The sequence below is a fragment of the Aulonocara sp. 'chitande type north' Nkhata Bay genome, linkage group LG10 (assembly GCF_057382095.1).
Source record: "Aulonocara sp. 'chitande type north' Nkhata Bay isolate Kocher_YH1m ecotype deep benthic linkage group LG10, A_spYH_male_GT1.1, whole genome shotgun sequence".
In the NCBI taxonomy this organism is placed as follows: Eukaryota; Metazoa; Chordata; class Actinopteri; order Cichliformes; family Cichlidae; genus Aulonocara; species Aulonocara sp. 'chitande type north' Nkhata Bay.
The window spans coordinates 29,208,673-29,223,146 of record NC_141353.1 but is presented as its reverse complement, the minus strand read 5'-3'; the positions used below and the strand labels follow the sequence as shown (position 1 = coordinate 29,223,146).

At 41.3% G+C, this 14,474-nt stretch overlaps 1 protein-coding gene across 1 annotated transcript; it reads right to left on the bottom strand.

The window, feature by feature from the left end:
- Positions 1 to 5,067: 5,067 nt before the first annotated feature.
- Positions 5,068 to 13,109, bottom strand: usp2b (ubiquitin specific peptidase 2b). Its single transcript, XM_086309435.1, has 12 exons — positions 12,740 to 13,109; positions 8,340 to 8,387; positions 8,123 to 8,246; positions 7,920 to 8,031; positions 7,729 to 7,839; positions 7,368 to 7,432; positions 7,163 to 7,266; positions 6,915 to 6,995; positions 6,736 to 6,814; positions 6,362 to 6,469; positions 6,151 to 6,271; positions 5,068 to 5,898 (listed from the first exon to the last, which is right to left on the bottom strand). The coding sequence occupies exons 1-12, from the start codon at positions 12,923 to 12,925 to the stop codon at positions 5,793 to 5,795; spliced, it is 1,245 nt and encodes a 414-aa protein (XP_086165561.1). The 5' UTR covers positions 12,926 to 13,109; the 3' UTR covers positions 5,068 to 5,792.
- Positions 13,110 to 14,474: the final 1,365 nt, after the last annotated feature.

Sequence of the window (14,474 nt, the reverse complement as noted above, 5' to 3'; positions counted from 1 at the left end):
AGGGTTGCAAACATATGGACTGGGGCAGCCAAAACTGGCCTGTGAAAGGGTCCAGTTTGGTCCACTGGTTGGCTTTGGAAAATGTGAAAACTGCAAATGAGGAGGGAATAAATTATGGACTTTAAACAGTGTTTTCTGCAGTTCTACAAGGACATGATCCATAGTAGTAATAGATATACAGTAAATGACAGAAATAGAGATGTTTTTCTTGTTATTATTCCATTAAAATAGTAACAGAAAAGATCCTGTTTTTTCAACTTGCTAATATCAGGCTAGCACTACTCTACAGTACCAGCAGAGGGAGATCTTTTATTTCAAGCCGACATTAAAATGATAAAAGGATCAAAGGACAGCCTTTAAAGAGACATTAATAACACATTTACATGTAAATACATATTAGCCAACTAACTTAACCGTTTCTGGCATTGAAGGACCCTGGAATGTACTTCATATCCTTGGTCACTGTTGACTTCTTGGCTTTAAATACTGTATATTATCTCCCCCTACTGATACTGTGTGTGTCCATTTCACACTTTGGAGAGATCAGTGTGTCTATTAGACATTTTGCCGTGATATCAATGTCAATAACTGGGGAGATTGTACCAGATACAGTAGAAATAAACACACAAATAAACACCGGTCCCCAAACTCACACCTCTAGACCTCTTCGTGGGGATGTGACAGAATGTCCAACTGACAATGACCCCCGACATTTTTCTTCATTTCTATTGTCTAATTTTGGTGAACTTGTGTGAATTGTATACTCAGATTCCTTGTGGCGCCTGGTGTGGTCTTCTGCTGCTTCTTCTCTGGTAATAACAAGACATTTACGAGAACAGAGAACTGCTGCTGACTGGATATTTTGTATATATTTTTTAAAAATCATCTTTCTTCACCATTGCTCAATTTGAACTCCGGGCCATCGTGACCATGTCTTTATTCCTAAATGCATGGCTTGCACAGCTGATTAGATATTTGCGATAATGAGCAACTAAACAGTTTTACATGGTCATGAGTGTACTTCTGTGTTGTTTTCACAGTGGGTTAAAAATAGAACATTTTCTGAAAATTAACAAACATTTTTGTTTTTAATTATTTGATAAAATCACAGTAAAGAGATGCCGGTACTTTTTTCATGAGTAATTTTACACTTTAAGGAGCCGTTCTGACAATTTTCTTTGATTTACTGCAGAAACTTTTCATTATAATGTAGAAAAACTGAGGGGTCTTCTTGAAAATTCATAAGAAATATCAGGGATCCGATGTCCATTTGAGGTATTTAATTGGACAGTAGTTGCATATGGGTCTGCCATGCTTAAGCTCAAAGGGGACTGAATATTGCTCACAATGTAAGAAGAGTTTGGCGCGCCTTATCTAAAGCCTCAACATGCATTTTAGATACAACCCAAACTAGTCTTCTCATAGATTCTTCTTCATTAATTAGCATTTACACATCAGATAAATCTATTTTTATTAACAGGTTATGTATCACCGTTCTTCAATATTGTTAGTTTAGACTTTACCCAGATGTTTTAGACCCATATCAAACACCTCTTTTATTTTTAAAGTCTGTAAAAAGGCTTCAGTTTAATCACATAGACAGGAATCATCATCAAGGGTTTGATCAAAAACAATCAGCATGAAACATTTACTCTCATTTCACCATGAAGCTCATTTTTTCTCATGCACTAAATCAGGAGTATCCCTGTCCTTAACAGTGAAGCACTTTCACCCTTTCATAAAAGCCCAAACTAGCTCAAAGCACTACCTGAAACAATCAGCAGGACAAAGTTGAAAAGGCTTAATGATCATAATGATCAGTGAATGAATAAATCTGCATCGCATCTATTTTCATTAAATGGACCACATCCAATTTATAACAAGCTGATAAATACCAGTCCCCATGTACCCACAGCTCTTGTCTTCAAGGCTAACGACGAGACACTGATCCCTCTGACCATGTGTGCTAAAACTCAGTTTGTGTTGCAGTGGTGATAACACTTAGGCCTGCTCTGATAACTTTATCTTTGCTCCTCACAAACTGGCCCAGTCACAAACAGATCATCTGTCCCAGCCCCTGAAACCTAATCACACACACACACACACACACACACACACACACACACACACACACACAGAGCTTTTCCTTCAGGCGTTAACCTGCTCAGTGGCTCAAGGATAAGAGTTTAAGTCAAAGTGGGGGAGAAAAGAAGAGAGGATGGTGGAGGTGAATACAGCAAAGGTTCCCATCCCGGTTAGACTGATGTGTTAGTTTGATTATATATTAAAAATAACAATTAAATATTCAATAATATTAATATTAATAATATTAAATACTTTCCTTTTTTCATGAAAAGTATTGTTCCCATTAAACAGAATAGATTAATTGCTTCACAGCAGAGACAGTATCCGCTAAAGGTTTGAGAGTTGCTTCAGAGGTTCCTGGATAAACTTCTTTCTAGTCATCAATGAATGTTGCACGACTGCGCAGAGCTCCCTCTAGTGGGGGAAGACCTACATGATGAATGTGGCTTTAATGTGGGTGAAAATGGTCATTCTCCCTGCAGTTTTAAGCCTCTAATTGATATTTAGCACAGAGGAATTTTTTTGGGGAAATTATTAATATTAATTAATATCTTATAAAGTTGATGGTAAATAGAAGGATGTTGTGTTTTTACACTACTAGCACACTCAGAAAAGTAGGTCATCTTGCTTTATGAAGCTGCAATTCCTTACATAATCTAATCTAATCTAATCTGGGATTCTCCGCCGTTTGACCTTAGAACTGAAGAAGCTTCTCGGATTAGAGGTGAAATGTCTTCAAACAACTTAAAGAAGTCCAGACGCTTTTCTTTCCAAGCTCCTTAGACTACGCTGACCTGGATGACTGAGAACCTTCACAGACAAACTAATCTGTCCTACAAGCAATACAATTTAGAGCTGCACCATTAAGCATCATTTATATATCTAAAAAATGAAATGAGCCAGAATGGTACGAAACTGTGTCACGATTAACTCTGAAAAACATCAATATCTCCAATCTTCGTCAGTTTCAGGGTTTTTTTGAGGTGTGCCACAGTAGTACGAGAAAGGTTAAAAACATGAAGAAAACTTAAGGCAAATGAATATGATTCTTTACTATTTTAGGGAAATACAAGAAACAATACTTTGCAGACTCTGTTTTACTGTGTTTGTTTAAATGAAATGCAGTTTGATTCTTTTTTTATTGTTTAACAAAATGCATTGAAGTAATTTTTCTGCCATGTTTGGCATCTGAAGCGGGCAAAAAAGGGGACATTAAAGGGAAAATCTTACTTATTTTCCTCTGGCCTGTCCTCTGTTTGATTGTTTTAGTAAGATTTACCTGAGTTTTGGAACTCAGCTGCAGAAATAAACCCCTTCTTTTGATTACAGTGGAAGTAAATGCCTCTTACCTTGTGGTGCTCAAAGGTAATAACATTTATTTCCAGAAATCATGACCCAGCTGCTGAAAGAGAAAATTCAAAGGTTCTCCACTCTTACATCAAAACACTTTCATCAAGGTTTGAGGATCTCTTTAAGTGACTGGGTCATGATTTGATAAAATGTATGTTTTGGCGAGCTTTGAGCATCACAGTGTAAGTGCCATCTGTCATTATAATCAGGGGAATGCAGCATTTCTACAGCTGTTATCTATAAAAATAGGCACAGTTTAGATCAGCCCAATGGATGGCTTTGCAATATATTAGTAAGATCTAGTGCCTTCCAGGTCATTTCTCTCGAGGACATGATGACATCATCAGGACACACTTGTTTGTTTGTTTTTTCTAATTGTGCTGTTATGAACTTTAACATTCAACATGAGCAGTGCACAGCTACCACGCACCTGGTTACCAGGAAAACTGGCAAAACCTCTGCTTTTATAGAAGTGCTCACCTGCTGATCAGTTAATAAAGAGCATTTGATCATCAGCACCTGAGTGCTACTGTCAGCTGATCTTTTGTCAACTGACCAGGCAGCCCTGCATGTTTTGTTTTGGCAGATTTTTAAGCCAGATGCCCTTCCTGATGTAACCCTGAGAGAATTTAGGTCTCTGGCTGGACGCGAACCAGCAGCTTTTTGCTTGCCGAGCAAATATGTAAACCTCTTTGGAAGGAATGAAGGTGTAGTTGATGATTAGTGGATCACAAGTGACTGGTGAGACCAAAATGATACTCTGGAAGGGAAAGTGTTGATTAACAGGAGTTGGGACACCCCCTGTCTGGATGGATGGATTTATTGCATTAATTTGACTTCAGGGTCGCTGTAAGGCCTAAAGAGCCACTTGTCTCGTACGATGTACACAAAGGCACTGCCTACGGTGGCCCCGAGAGGCCAAACGGACTGCAACTTCAGAAACTTAAGACAACACCAGCAATAAGAAAAACGCTGCAAAAGCACACAAAACACAATCAAAATAGAAAAACGACAAAAAGAAAAGAGAAATAGGAAAAAAGATTTCCAAAAGCACAAGGGAAGTGTTTCTGGGGAGACAATAACCCGACGGACCAGTTGCAGGAACCCAAAACATGCTAGGTGTGTTTTATCATGATTCATATAATACTGATGACGGACTTTTAGCCTAATAGTTAGGCTAACACACTTACCTTTCATCTTTTCTTTCCTCACAAAACCGATAGATCCTCCACTTCTTTGAAGTGTCTCCCAGCGCAATTCTTAGCATATTTTGGTTTCTGCAACTGGTCCGTCGGGTTATTGTCTCCCCAGAAACACTTCCCTTGTGCTTGTGGAAAACAGTTTTTTTCCCATTTCCGTTGTGTTTTGTGTGCTTTTGCAGTGTTTTTCCTTATTGCTGGTGTTTTCTTATGTTGCAGTCCGCTTGGCCTCTCAGGGCCACCGTACACCGTTCTGCAGAAAGTCTTAATCAGCACACACTGCTGGTGACTTTCTATGGGCTCTTCTGTGTATTCAGCTCATTCTAATTTATTCGACTGGATCAGCAAGTGTCTGCTGCACGTGACACGGTATTTCTGCTGTGAAGTGTGAAAATAAAGGGTTAATTAATAAAAATCACACATGCAGGGCAAGTTAGTGATGGATTTTAATAATTTACAGGCGCTGGACTGTCTTAGGCTTTAGGTCAGTCACATTTCCTGGAAGAAGCTGCTTTGGTATGTGCTTGGTGTGACTTTTCCACAGTACAGTTACATTAGCTGCGCTGTTGATAAATACTGTACAAAAATATAATAGGACGTTCCCTCTGCACTGGCAGAGAGGGAAACCATAAAGCTTTGTTAAATTATATATACACATAATGCACGCTCAAGCTCTGACATCATATTAAATAGAATAAATTATATCTTGCATTTGGTGTGTGAGGCGTGCTTCTCAAGTCTCTGTAATAACAATAAATGCTTAACACTAATAATCTATATTCAAAAGAGAAAAAAAATGCACTCAAGTGACAAAAGAGAAGCTTCAAAATGTCCTTTTTGAGTGAAATAAGGAAAAAAACAAAAACAAACCATGCTTGCATATTGCAAGCAGTGTATTGCAAGTTTCACACTTTTTACATTTCCTCCCACTGTTGTTTCACTTCAACCCAGCCAGTGAGCGAAGCTTTCAATCCTTCAGTGTAAATATGCCTTCACATCCACCGTTTGGCGTCTCGGCGCTCCTTTTTCACAGCTTGCATTGGTCGGACTCTCTCCACTAGGTGGAGCCATCTCCCAGCAGGCAGCGTCTGACTCCTTTGTTTTTCCTTCCCTGTTATCAGTCCGAGTTTAGCACGGCTTATCGCTCCTCGATGGCACCTAAAGCCGACACGTCTGGTATTTGCTGTGTGAAGGGGTGGCCAGCTCGTAGAAGAGGACGTAGGCATTGCTGCTGCGAACCTGGCTGGAGGACATCGGGCTCACCCTGCACAGAGAGAGCACACGGGAAACACTGAAGCGAGGGCAGCTTAGCACAAAGTTAAATATTTGCACATTATGAACCAGGCTCCAAACATGCACACTTTGCTGTAAAGCTGTAATGAGGTCAGCTTGATGCAATTAAGATTAGGTCACTTTCATGTGACAGCAGGTATATACAGCTTAATTAGACTTTAACCCTTTCTGCCAGTCTGATAAGATGATACGCTAAGTAACACGATGATGCGAGAGCTGATACCTGGAGTCATTGTAGCTGTACCACTCTCCCAGAGCTGGGTTTTTGCAGTAGGCTGTGTAGTGGCCTCCCAAAGCGTTTCCACTGTGGTTGGACACTGCATAGAGGTTATACACAGGGCGCTCTGCAGAGAAGAGACAACACAGCTGTCAGTCAACACAGCGGCAAAGCTAAAATAGATTGATTGTCCTTCTCTCCTCTGGAAAATACATACCGCTGGATTCTGAGGCAAACTCCCGCAGGTCCAGATCTTTAAGAGGGAAGTTGACGTAAGTGGAGAGCTTGCTGGCTCGGATGTTGGAGTCTGAGAATCGTTTAAGGTCTGAGGGAACACTGGGTCAAGGATCAAAACTGGTTCAAAGATAGCTTGCATCGATCATGCGAGCTACAACCGACTGGCAACAGGCAGCAACTTCCAGGGAACACCTGCCCAATGGTCAGGAAATGGACATTTTTTTCCTAGTGACTGGAGATTACCAGGGTGTGAGCAGCCAGTCTCCATGCTCAATATATTTATCGCACATGGCATCATTGAAATCTCTCTGCTTTCTGGAAATATTAAAATGCAAAGATGTGAGGAAAGGATACGAAGTACGAGGACCTGAGGGAACTTCTGGATGCTGAACCTCTTGGTGCATTTTCGTCTGGCTTTGCATTTGGTGCACGTCTAAGAAAGAGATGAACACGGTGTAGGCAGTGTAATCAATACATTGCATCATCTTTACAGAGGAAAGTGAGACTTGGGTTATTTATGCATTGCCTCTTACCGGTCTCTCCTCTCCATCCAACACATCTTCCTTTGTAAAGAGTCTCAAGCAGTCTTTGAGAGTCACTTCGCCTGAACTCTTCTGTGGAGGCAGACAAGTGTTAGAAATCAAGCCCTGCGTGAAGACTTGCCTAACGCTTATGATTAAGATCGGTAACCTCTACAAAAATTACATTTACAACGTGGATATAATTTTTAAATCCGTGGCTTATGCAATGCGATAATCCAAGACCACAGCAGGCATTTTACCTGTGCAATAGGTATCGAGAGGTCCCAAAATGGATCAAACACAGTGGAGCGGAAACCACAAGCTGTGCAAGTCAGAGAGCTTTTCAGCTGCCCCACAAACAGATCTATGGGCAGGATGGAGGGCCATGTTAAACATTTATATTCCTTTAAGGCTTATTTAAGATTATTATGCAGCTATGGGTTAAAAAATAAAGAAATCACTCACCCACTACTTTGCTGTCCTCTCTCGCCAAGTACATGTTCCACATCCTTCTGCCTTTTTCGTCATCCCTGTAAAATAAAAAAAACAAAACAAAACAGCAAAGTCAAACCGATGTTATGTTCACCTGCAAACCAGTGATAAAAACTTCAATTAAAGCCTCTTTAAGATCCTTTGCAACTCAGATATTGATAAGTAAACTTATTGTTAATATTAATTCACCAATTTTGGGGTTCGTTTCTCCTCCAATGGCCACAAAATGTCAATTACACGATAATTATAGATGAAAGCTCGCTATGTTGACCACTGCAGCCCAATCAGGGATACAGCAGTCACCCAGACAGGCTGAGTGTGAGGCCACACTTACGCGAGGTGGTCAAAGTCCAGGACGGACACTTTAGGGCGGACCGTCACCCGGTTGACTTCATTATGGAGACCGTCCAACAAGAAGCGGAGAAATTCCTGAGCATCCTGTTGGCTGTAGAGGGAGACGTTTTTACTTGATTTTACTGATGTGCACGGCTTCAGGTTGACTTTAAAAGAAGGCGGAAAACTCACTTGCAGCCAACGAATTTTGGAGCACACCTCTGGACCTGGTTCCTGAATTCAGAGGGACTGATGGGCTCATTGTTTGCAGAGGTCCACAGGCTCTGAGTCAGCTTTGCAAACTCTGAGGTAGACAAATTGCAGAAATCAGACCACCATCTCAACTTGGTAGGGAATTAACTCGATTTAAGATCTGCAAAAATAACTCATCGTACCTTCGATGAGAGCAGTGTTTGACCTGCAGTTGTTGTTGAGGTCTGTGATGTGGCCGTTTCTCAGACAGTAATCTCTCAGCTCTAAAGTGTTACTCAGACACTGGAGGATGGAGTTCATGAAGCACTGCAAATCACATCAAACAGAGAGGCCCGGTAATTATTAAAGTGAAGACTAAACAGAGTTATTTGCACTTAAAGGACAAAACGTGACACTTACAGTGTTACCCAGGTTCTTCAAACCCACCAGGCCCTGAAGACTCTTGTTCTGCTCACAGAAAAAAAGAAAAGAGAGATGTCAACATTAAAGATTTACATGACAGTAAATGTGTTTTTCAAATGACAGAGCAACTGATCGGAGGCACTGCTACATTTATTCACAAGCACTTGGTAGTGAGAAGGACAGTAAACCAGTGAAAGTCTGACCATGCACAACAAAAATGGAATCGAATGGAATATGCAAAATTATAGTGTTTTTTCCAACATGTGTAACAACAGGTCAAAATTCTATAAATTGCATCTATAACGTGTTAAACAGCAACTGTTCTTTCAAGGCACTGGCGACAGTAGAAAGGAAAATCTCCCTTTTAACAGGAAGAACCAGGATTAGGGAGAGTCAGCTTGACTTTGAGTTTGAATCCTAAACATATTGTATTGTTTTTTAATATTTTATTTATCCTCATAAAAAGGCTAATCGGTTAAGTTTTGAAATAGATCATGGTTTGGATTAAAACACAGTTGTTGCCACTTTTAAATCTCTATTTTCTCGGCTCTGTGGTTAAGTGTCACCATTTTTACGAGAAAACAAGTGCAGCCTACTCAAAATGCACTTTATTGTAATGAATGCAAACCTGCTAAAAAAACAAACAAACAAAACAAAGGCCGAAGAAGCCAACAGATCTGCATGCACCATCAGTGTGATCAAACCACTGTGTGAACAGCAGCTTTGTCAGATTCCTTAAGAGTGAACGAGTCTTAAAAGACAGGATGGCATTCGTGCAATGTGTGCGTTATGACGGTCACATTGCTGGCGCGGGTCTGCCGTGGCTATCGGCTAGAGTTCCACGTGCTTAGATTAGATACCACGGTTTGCTGGGACGCCTCCCTGCACCCGTGACTGTGGTGAGCCCACCAGCTCACGCCAACGGTGACATAACGTGAGCATGTGACGCTGACCGGAGACAAAAAGTCCCCCCGGTCTGCAGGAGCGCAGCGTGGCTTTCAGTTGTTTGTGTAAAGTTTCACATCACTGCCTGAAGTCACGGATCAGCTGGTTTAGTTTTGGACATAACTCGTGCCGCCGTAGGTTGGAGTAAATCATCTGTGGCCCGGGAGTGATGCAGGTGTCAAAAAAAAAAAAAAGTCTGCTGTGCATGAGCTGACAGGATCCTTTTACAGAGCGAGACAGCTGATGTGTGATTATGACATTTTTATGCTTTATGGCTTTTTTTTTTTTTTTTTTTTTTATCCCCCACAAAGTATGAGGGTGGAAAAGACATTCAGCTCAAAAACCTGAACATCTGCAACATAATTAAACAAAGATCATGAGTCAGAGCTGATGTTGCTGCTCGGTTCACAGTCAGCGTGTGCGTAAAACTTTGTGCCGCCTATGTTTCTGTCAGCGCCCCGATGACGGTACTTCTGCACGCTGCTCCTGTCAGCAAAGGCGTCGATGCGTGACAGTGCCGAGCTGCTCTTCGACATCATGATACACTCTTATTATAATGTTCCCTTATGCAGGACGGGCTACAGGTCACAAACCTGTTAACAGCTATCATGCATGTCAGAAGAAACAATGATGACATTTATTAAAGAGCATGGAATCCATTTATTTCACATTTTTAGTATTAACAATGTCCTGGAAGAGCCAAAGACTGACACTTAAATCTAGTTTGTAGCTTGTATCAGACCCAAAATGAACTTAAAGCCTGATGGTTTCTTTCTTTTTAAATGAAATGACATGCTGGGGTTAGCTTGTGGGACTCTAGTCTGTTTTTAAGAGCCGTCTCCACAAAGAACAACCAAGCTAGTTGCAACTATAGTACACTAATTACATTTATGCATTTCATTTCTGCAGCCCATTAAGTATTAACCCTCTAATAGTGCATTTTTAATCCATATTAAAGCAGCACAGGTTGCAGGCATCCTGGGTTCTGGATTACATCTGGATGTAAGTGGTTACATAATCAGAGCGCTCCCTTTAAATCTCCTGATGGGCAGTTCAATTCAATATTGTTTATATAGCATCAAATCACAACAACTGCCCCTCGAGGTGCTTTATATTGTATATCGTAAGGTAAAAAGCCTAAAATACCACAGAGAAAACCCCAACACTCACATGACCCCCTATGAGAAAGCACTTGGCAACAGCAGGAAGGAAAAACTCGCTTTTAACAGGAAGAAACTGGCTGAACCGAGCAGAAAGAGAGGGATTTTGGCCATTTGAGAAACCTTGGAACCTTGGAAACAAACATTTGCAAGAAAAATTCCACGTTGTCTTTATAGCGTCCGGTGGAATTCTTCCGTGACAACCGGATTATATCTGCGTTGCAGTGCTTAACCTTGGAAACCTGAGCCGAGCAGGATGAGTGTATCAGATTACTAGTTAGTAATGCTGAACATTAACAAATCTAATATATTTGAACAAAGTAATGTGATTGTTCCCGCCTTTCCTCCCTCTTATGTGCCGCTGTGATTATAAGTACTTCTAGCTGAGAGCTTTGGTGCCTCGTGATCACTGTTTCCATCCCTCAAAATAGAAGTATGACTAAACAAGCGATTAATTCCCCTTTGCCTAAAATCTTTGTGTTTCTCTTCCTCTGTGCACTATTCGAAGGTGACCATATGGTGTGGGCCCCCCATCTGCTCCGGTGAGCACCAGCCGGCGGGGCTCGGCACACTCAGCGGGCGCCTTTTGATTTAAACGACCCGTCCAAAAATCGGTGGAAGCGATGCGTTCAGGTGAACCGGAGCTCGCCACGCTGGTCTTTGTGACTTCAAAGAAAAACAGAGAGACAGAGAGAGAAAGCGCAAGAATGTGCCCTAAAGCAGCTCTGCATGCCTGCACAAGGCCATATAACATGTGATGAAGCAGGCAGCCCTCCTGCATACGCATGGTGCCAGCTTACACCACTCCCTTGGAAACAGTAGAAACATAAATCTTTGCTTCATGAAAAGCAAAGCTGGGAAAAGTCCAGAATACTCAAGTAGAAGTACTATTACTTTCCCTAGACTGTGCTTAGGATACGAAATAATGAGCAGGAACAGAGGAATTTATAAGTTATCCGATTATTATTTTTTAATGAACAGCCAGTTTCAGATGTTTGAAGGCAGCTGTGAAAAGCTGCACCCTGATGCTGCGGATAAGCTCCTGCTAACAGCTCCCTCTGGCTGTACTTTGACTTTGAGTTGAAGGCTAAAGTCAGCTAAAGCATGCTGATATGTTTAAAGTAAAACAAAAAAAAGAAAGAAAGAAAACCCAAGAAATTCTGACTTTGAGAGGCATTCACTGCTGCTGGCATTTCTGCTACAGTCAGCGGATAAACTAATCGGCTGTAGATTTCTTTCCACCTTTTCAGATATTCAGAAAATGTCCTGCAAAATATACAGATCTTCTGCTTTTTTTAAGTGACCATAAACTAAATATGTCTGATGCCATCATCACAAACAAACAAAACAACCAAGAAAGTCTTGACCAGGTTTTCTTGGGCATCTGTTCGGCAGGGGTGGGGATTTCACTGAAAGCCAAAATATTAAAATACGCCTTCAAAAGCGACTTAATTAGAGACTTATTGACAGTGTAAACACCGACAAATGCACTTTCTGAGTAAACCAATAATATCCCCCATCAGCGACGACTGGATGTGTGTACGTTGTGACCTCAGGTAAACACCGCAGACCCACATGGACCCACATGTGCAGCTCTACGTGTGAACAAAATGTCCTGCGTAAATGATAAGTGGACATTCCTTATCAACAGCTTTTCTTCCTATTACACAACCAGCTTGAATAGTAAATAATGATGATGCAGGGGTTAGAGCAGCCCTTAACCCCCCCTACACCTGCCCGCTTGTGTGTGCGTGTGCGCTTTCAGCCCAGTACTTCTCCATTTCGACACCAATGACTGGCTAAAGGTCAAACTGAGACCTCCACCTCAAATCCTCTGGCTCTTCACAGGGTTTACAAGTTTAATGACTAAAGGCTCAAGAGCTGTTAAAACTGACTCCTTTAAGTCAGTGTACCTTATGCCTCACTCACAAATTCATCTAGTTTGTGTGATCCTTACGTATCTGCTGTCTATTTTGCTCTTGTAATCCTATTTCTCCTCATTTATCATCATATTTTTACTCTTTATGCATCATTGCTAATAATTTCATCCCAATACCTGTGCAGTAATATACTGAAACGTTAGCCTCGTCAGGGCCTAGGCCCCCTCACGACCATATATCGTGGTGACACCCCTGGAAAATCAGTTTAGGACTATATACAAAGGCATAAAAACTTTAGTTCTTTATATATTTTCAGAAAGTCTGATAAATTCAGAGAGGCACCAAAATAAAATCATGCAGAAGGAGGATGCTTTGACACAGATGAGACAGATCCAGGGGGTGCTGGACTCACCTTGGCCTGGTTGATGATCAGACCCATGAATGTGGACACCAGCACGGACCGGGACAGCGGGTGGCTCCTGCGCCTCATCTCCGGTCTGTCACAGGGGAGAGCGGCCGGGTCCTCCGGCACCGTCACGGTGTAAGAGTGTCGCAGAGACGGCATGTTCGTTGTCCGATAGAAAGATTGTAGCGTCATCCAAATAGCAGCTCCAAATCGCGCACACGCAGGTCGTTCACTGAAGACGAAGTCAAGTGTAGGTAAATGGATGCTGAGTTGACGCGCGTGGGATCCCGCTGTGCGTGCGCAAAGTCAGTATGTCTCTTCTGTATCTCACCTGCACGCAGATCTCCTGTGTTGTGACTATCAGAGCGCGTGAGCTGGAGTTTTTACTGCGTGCGTCCCCTCCCACTCCGAAATGACTGGTGCTGCCTTTACGTGCTGTGGGAAATCTGATTACCTCTACTTTGCGCATCGACAGGTGTGAAATAAGCAGCTGTGACCTTCGATTAAATCACTTATTCAAAAACCTGTTTCAGGAAATCAGTATGTAAAGCATTGCAAAGTCCGTTAAAAAATTTACAACTTTTGTATATTTAATGACGCCATCCACAATTTTACCTTCTTACAAAAGCAAAGTTTTCTAAATTACATTCCCTTGAAGTACACAGGAATGGGTTGAAATTTGTGCTCCTCATAACTACAGGAGATCATCAATCCATCCATCAGCTGGAGCCTGTCTCAGCTACCGTAGGGCAAAGGGGGAGTACATCCTGGACAGGTCGCCAGCCTGTCGCAGGGCGACACAGAGAGACAGACGACCAGTCACACTCACATTCATACATGTGGGCAATTCACGATCAATAATTAACGTAACTCACTTAATGTCTTTGTTCTACAGGAGATGTCTGTATTACATTTTCATGACTTAAAATGAAAATTAAGCTCTGTTAAAAACTGCAAGCAAGTTCATTTTTGTTTGTTTGTTTCTTTCTTTAAACACGTGTCACAATCTCTATTTTTTTAATGCAATTATTAGAACCCACTTTGAGCGTCATTATCATGGGTTTTGTCAGAGTTTCAATAGCAAAACTGCACCAGTTTTAGAGCACTAAATACTAATGCTGTATGTCATTATAGTAACTTACTATAATAGCTTACTGTTAGTAAGCCGTTTTACATTATTCTTAAAGTGACGCTTAATTTAAGTTTTACTTTCAATGACAATTCTTAATAAATTCTTACAGGGACTAGAAAAAGAGTGCATATTTCTTGCATATTGGCATCTTGCTTGCGGTTACTTGAGTTTCAGGCTCCAGTCCTGTGGAAACAGCTCCCAGTTTGTGTTTGGGAGACAAACACCGTATTTACTCTCTACTTAGTTTGTCCTATCATGGGCGTAACTTTGTGCTGAACATTGAGGGGTCGAGAGCTCTGTCTAAATAAATAAATAAATCTGGGTAAATTCCCAGATGATTAAAAATGCAACTATTTTGCTGATAATCACTGAAATGAGTGAAGAAAATCAACAGCCTATTTATGCAAGATAATTCATAATTTTATTTGGAGGGTCATAACCCCCCTAACTTGTTTTTCTTTGTGTTGTCTTGTTTGTATGTGTTTATGGGTTTTATTTACTATACCTATCATCCATACGTAAGGAGCTCAGTCTGGGGGGAGTTCTTTTTTCTCCTCGTCTTTCCTCATGTTGTGCTTTTTCCATTGTTATACCTCTCTGCCCCGTCTT

What these genes read in the sequence shown, in the direction of transcription:
- usp2b (XM_086309435.1), bottom strand. Translation starts at nt 12,925, where the DNA reads ATGACGCTACAATCTTTCTATCGGACAACGAACATGCCGTCTCTGCGA. An exon ending in CCAAAATTCGTTGGCTGCAA is followed by an intron (nt 7,840 to 7,919) that starts GTGAGTTTTCCG and finishes CTCCCTCTACAG; the next exon opens with CCAACAGGATGCTCAGGAAT. An exon ending in AGAGGACAGCAAAGTAGTGG is followed by an intron (nt 7,267 to 7,367) that starts GTGAGTGATTTC and finishes TCCTGCCCATAG; the next exon opens with ATCTGTTTGTGGGGCAGCTG.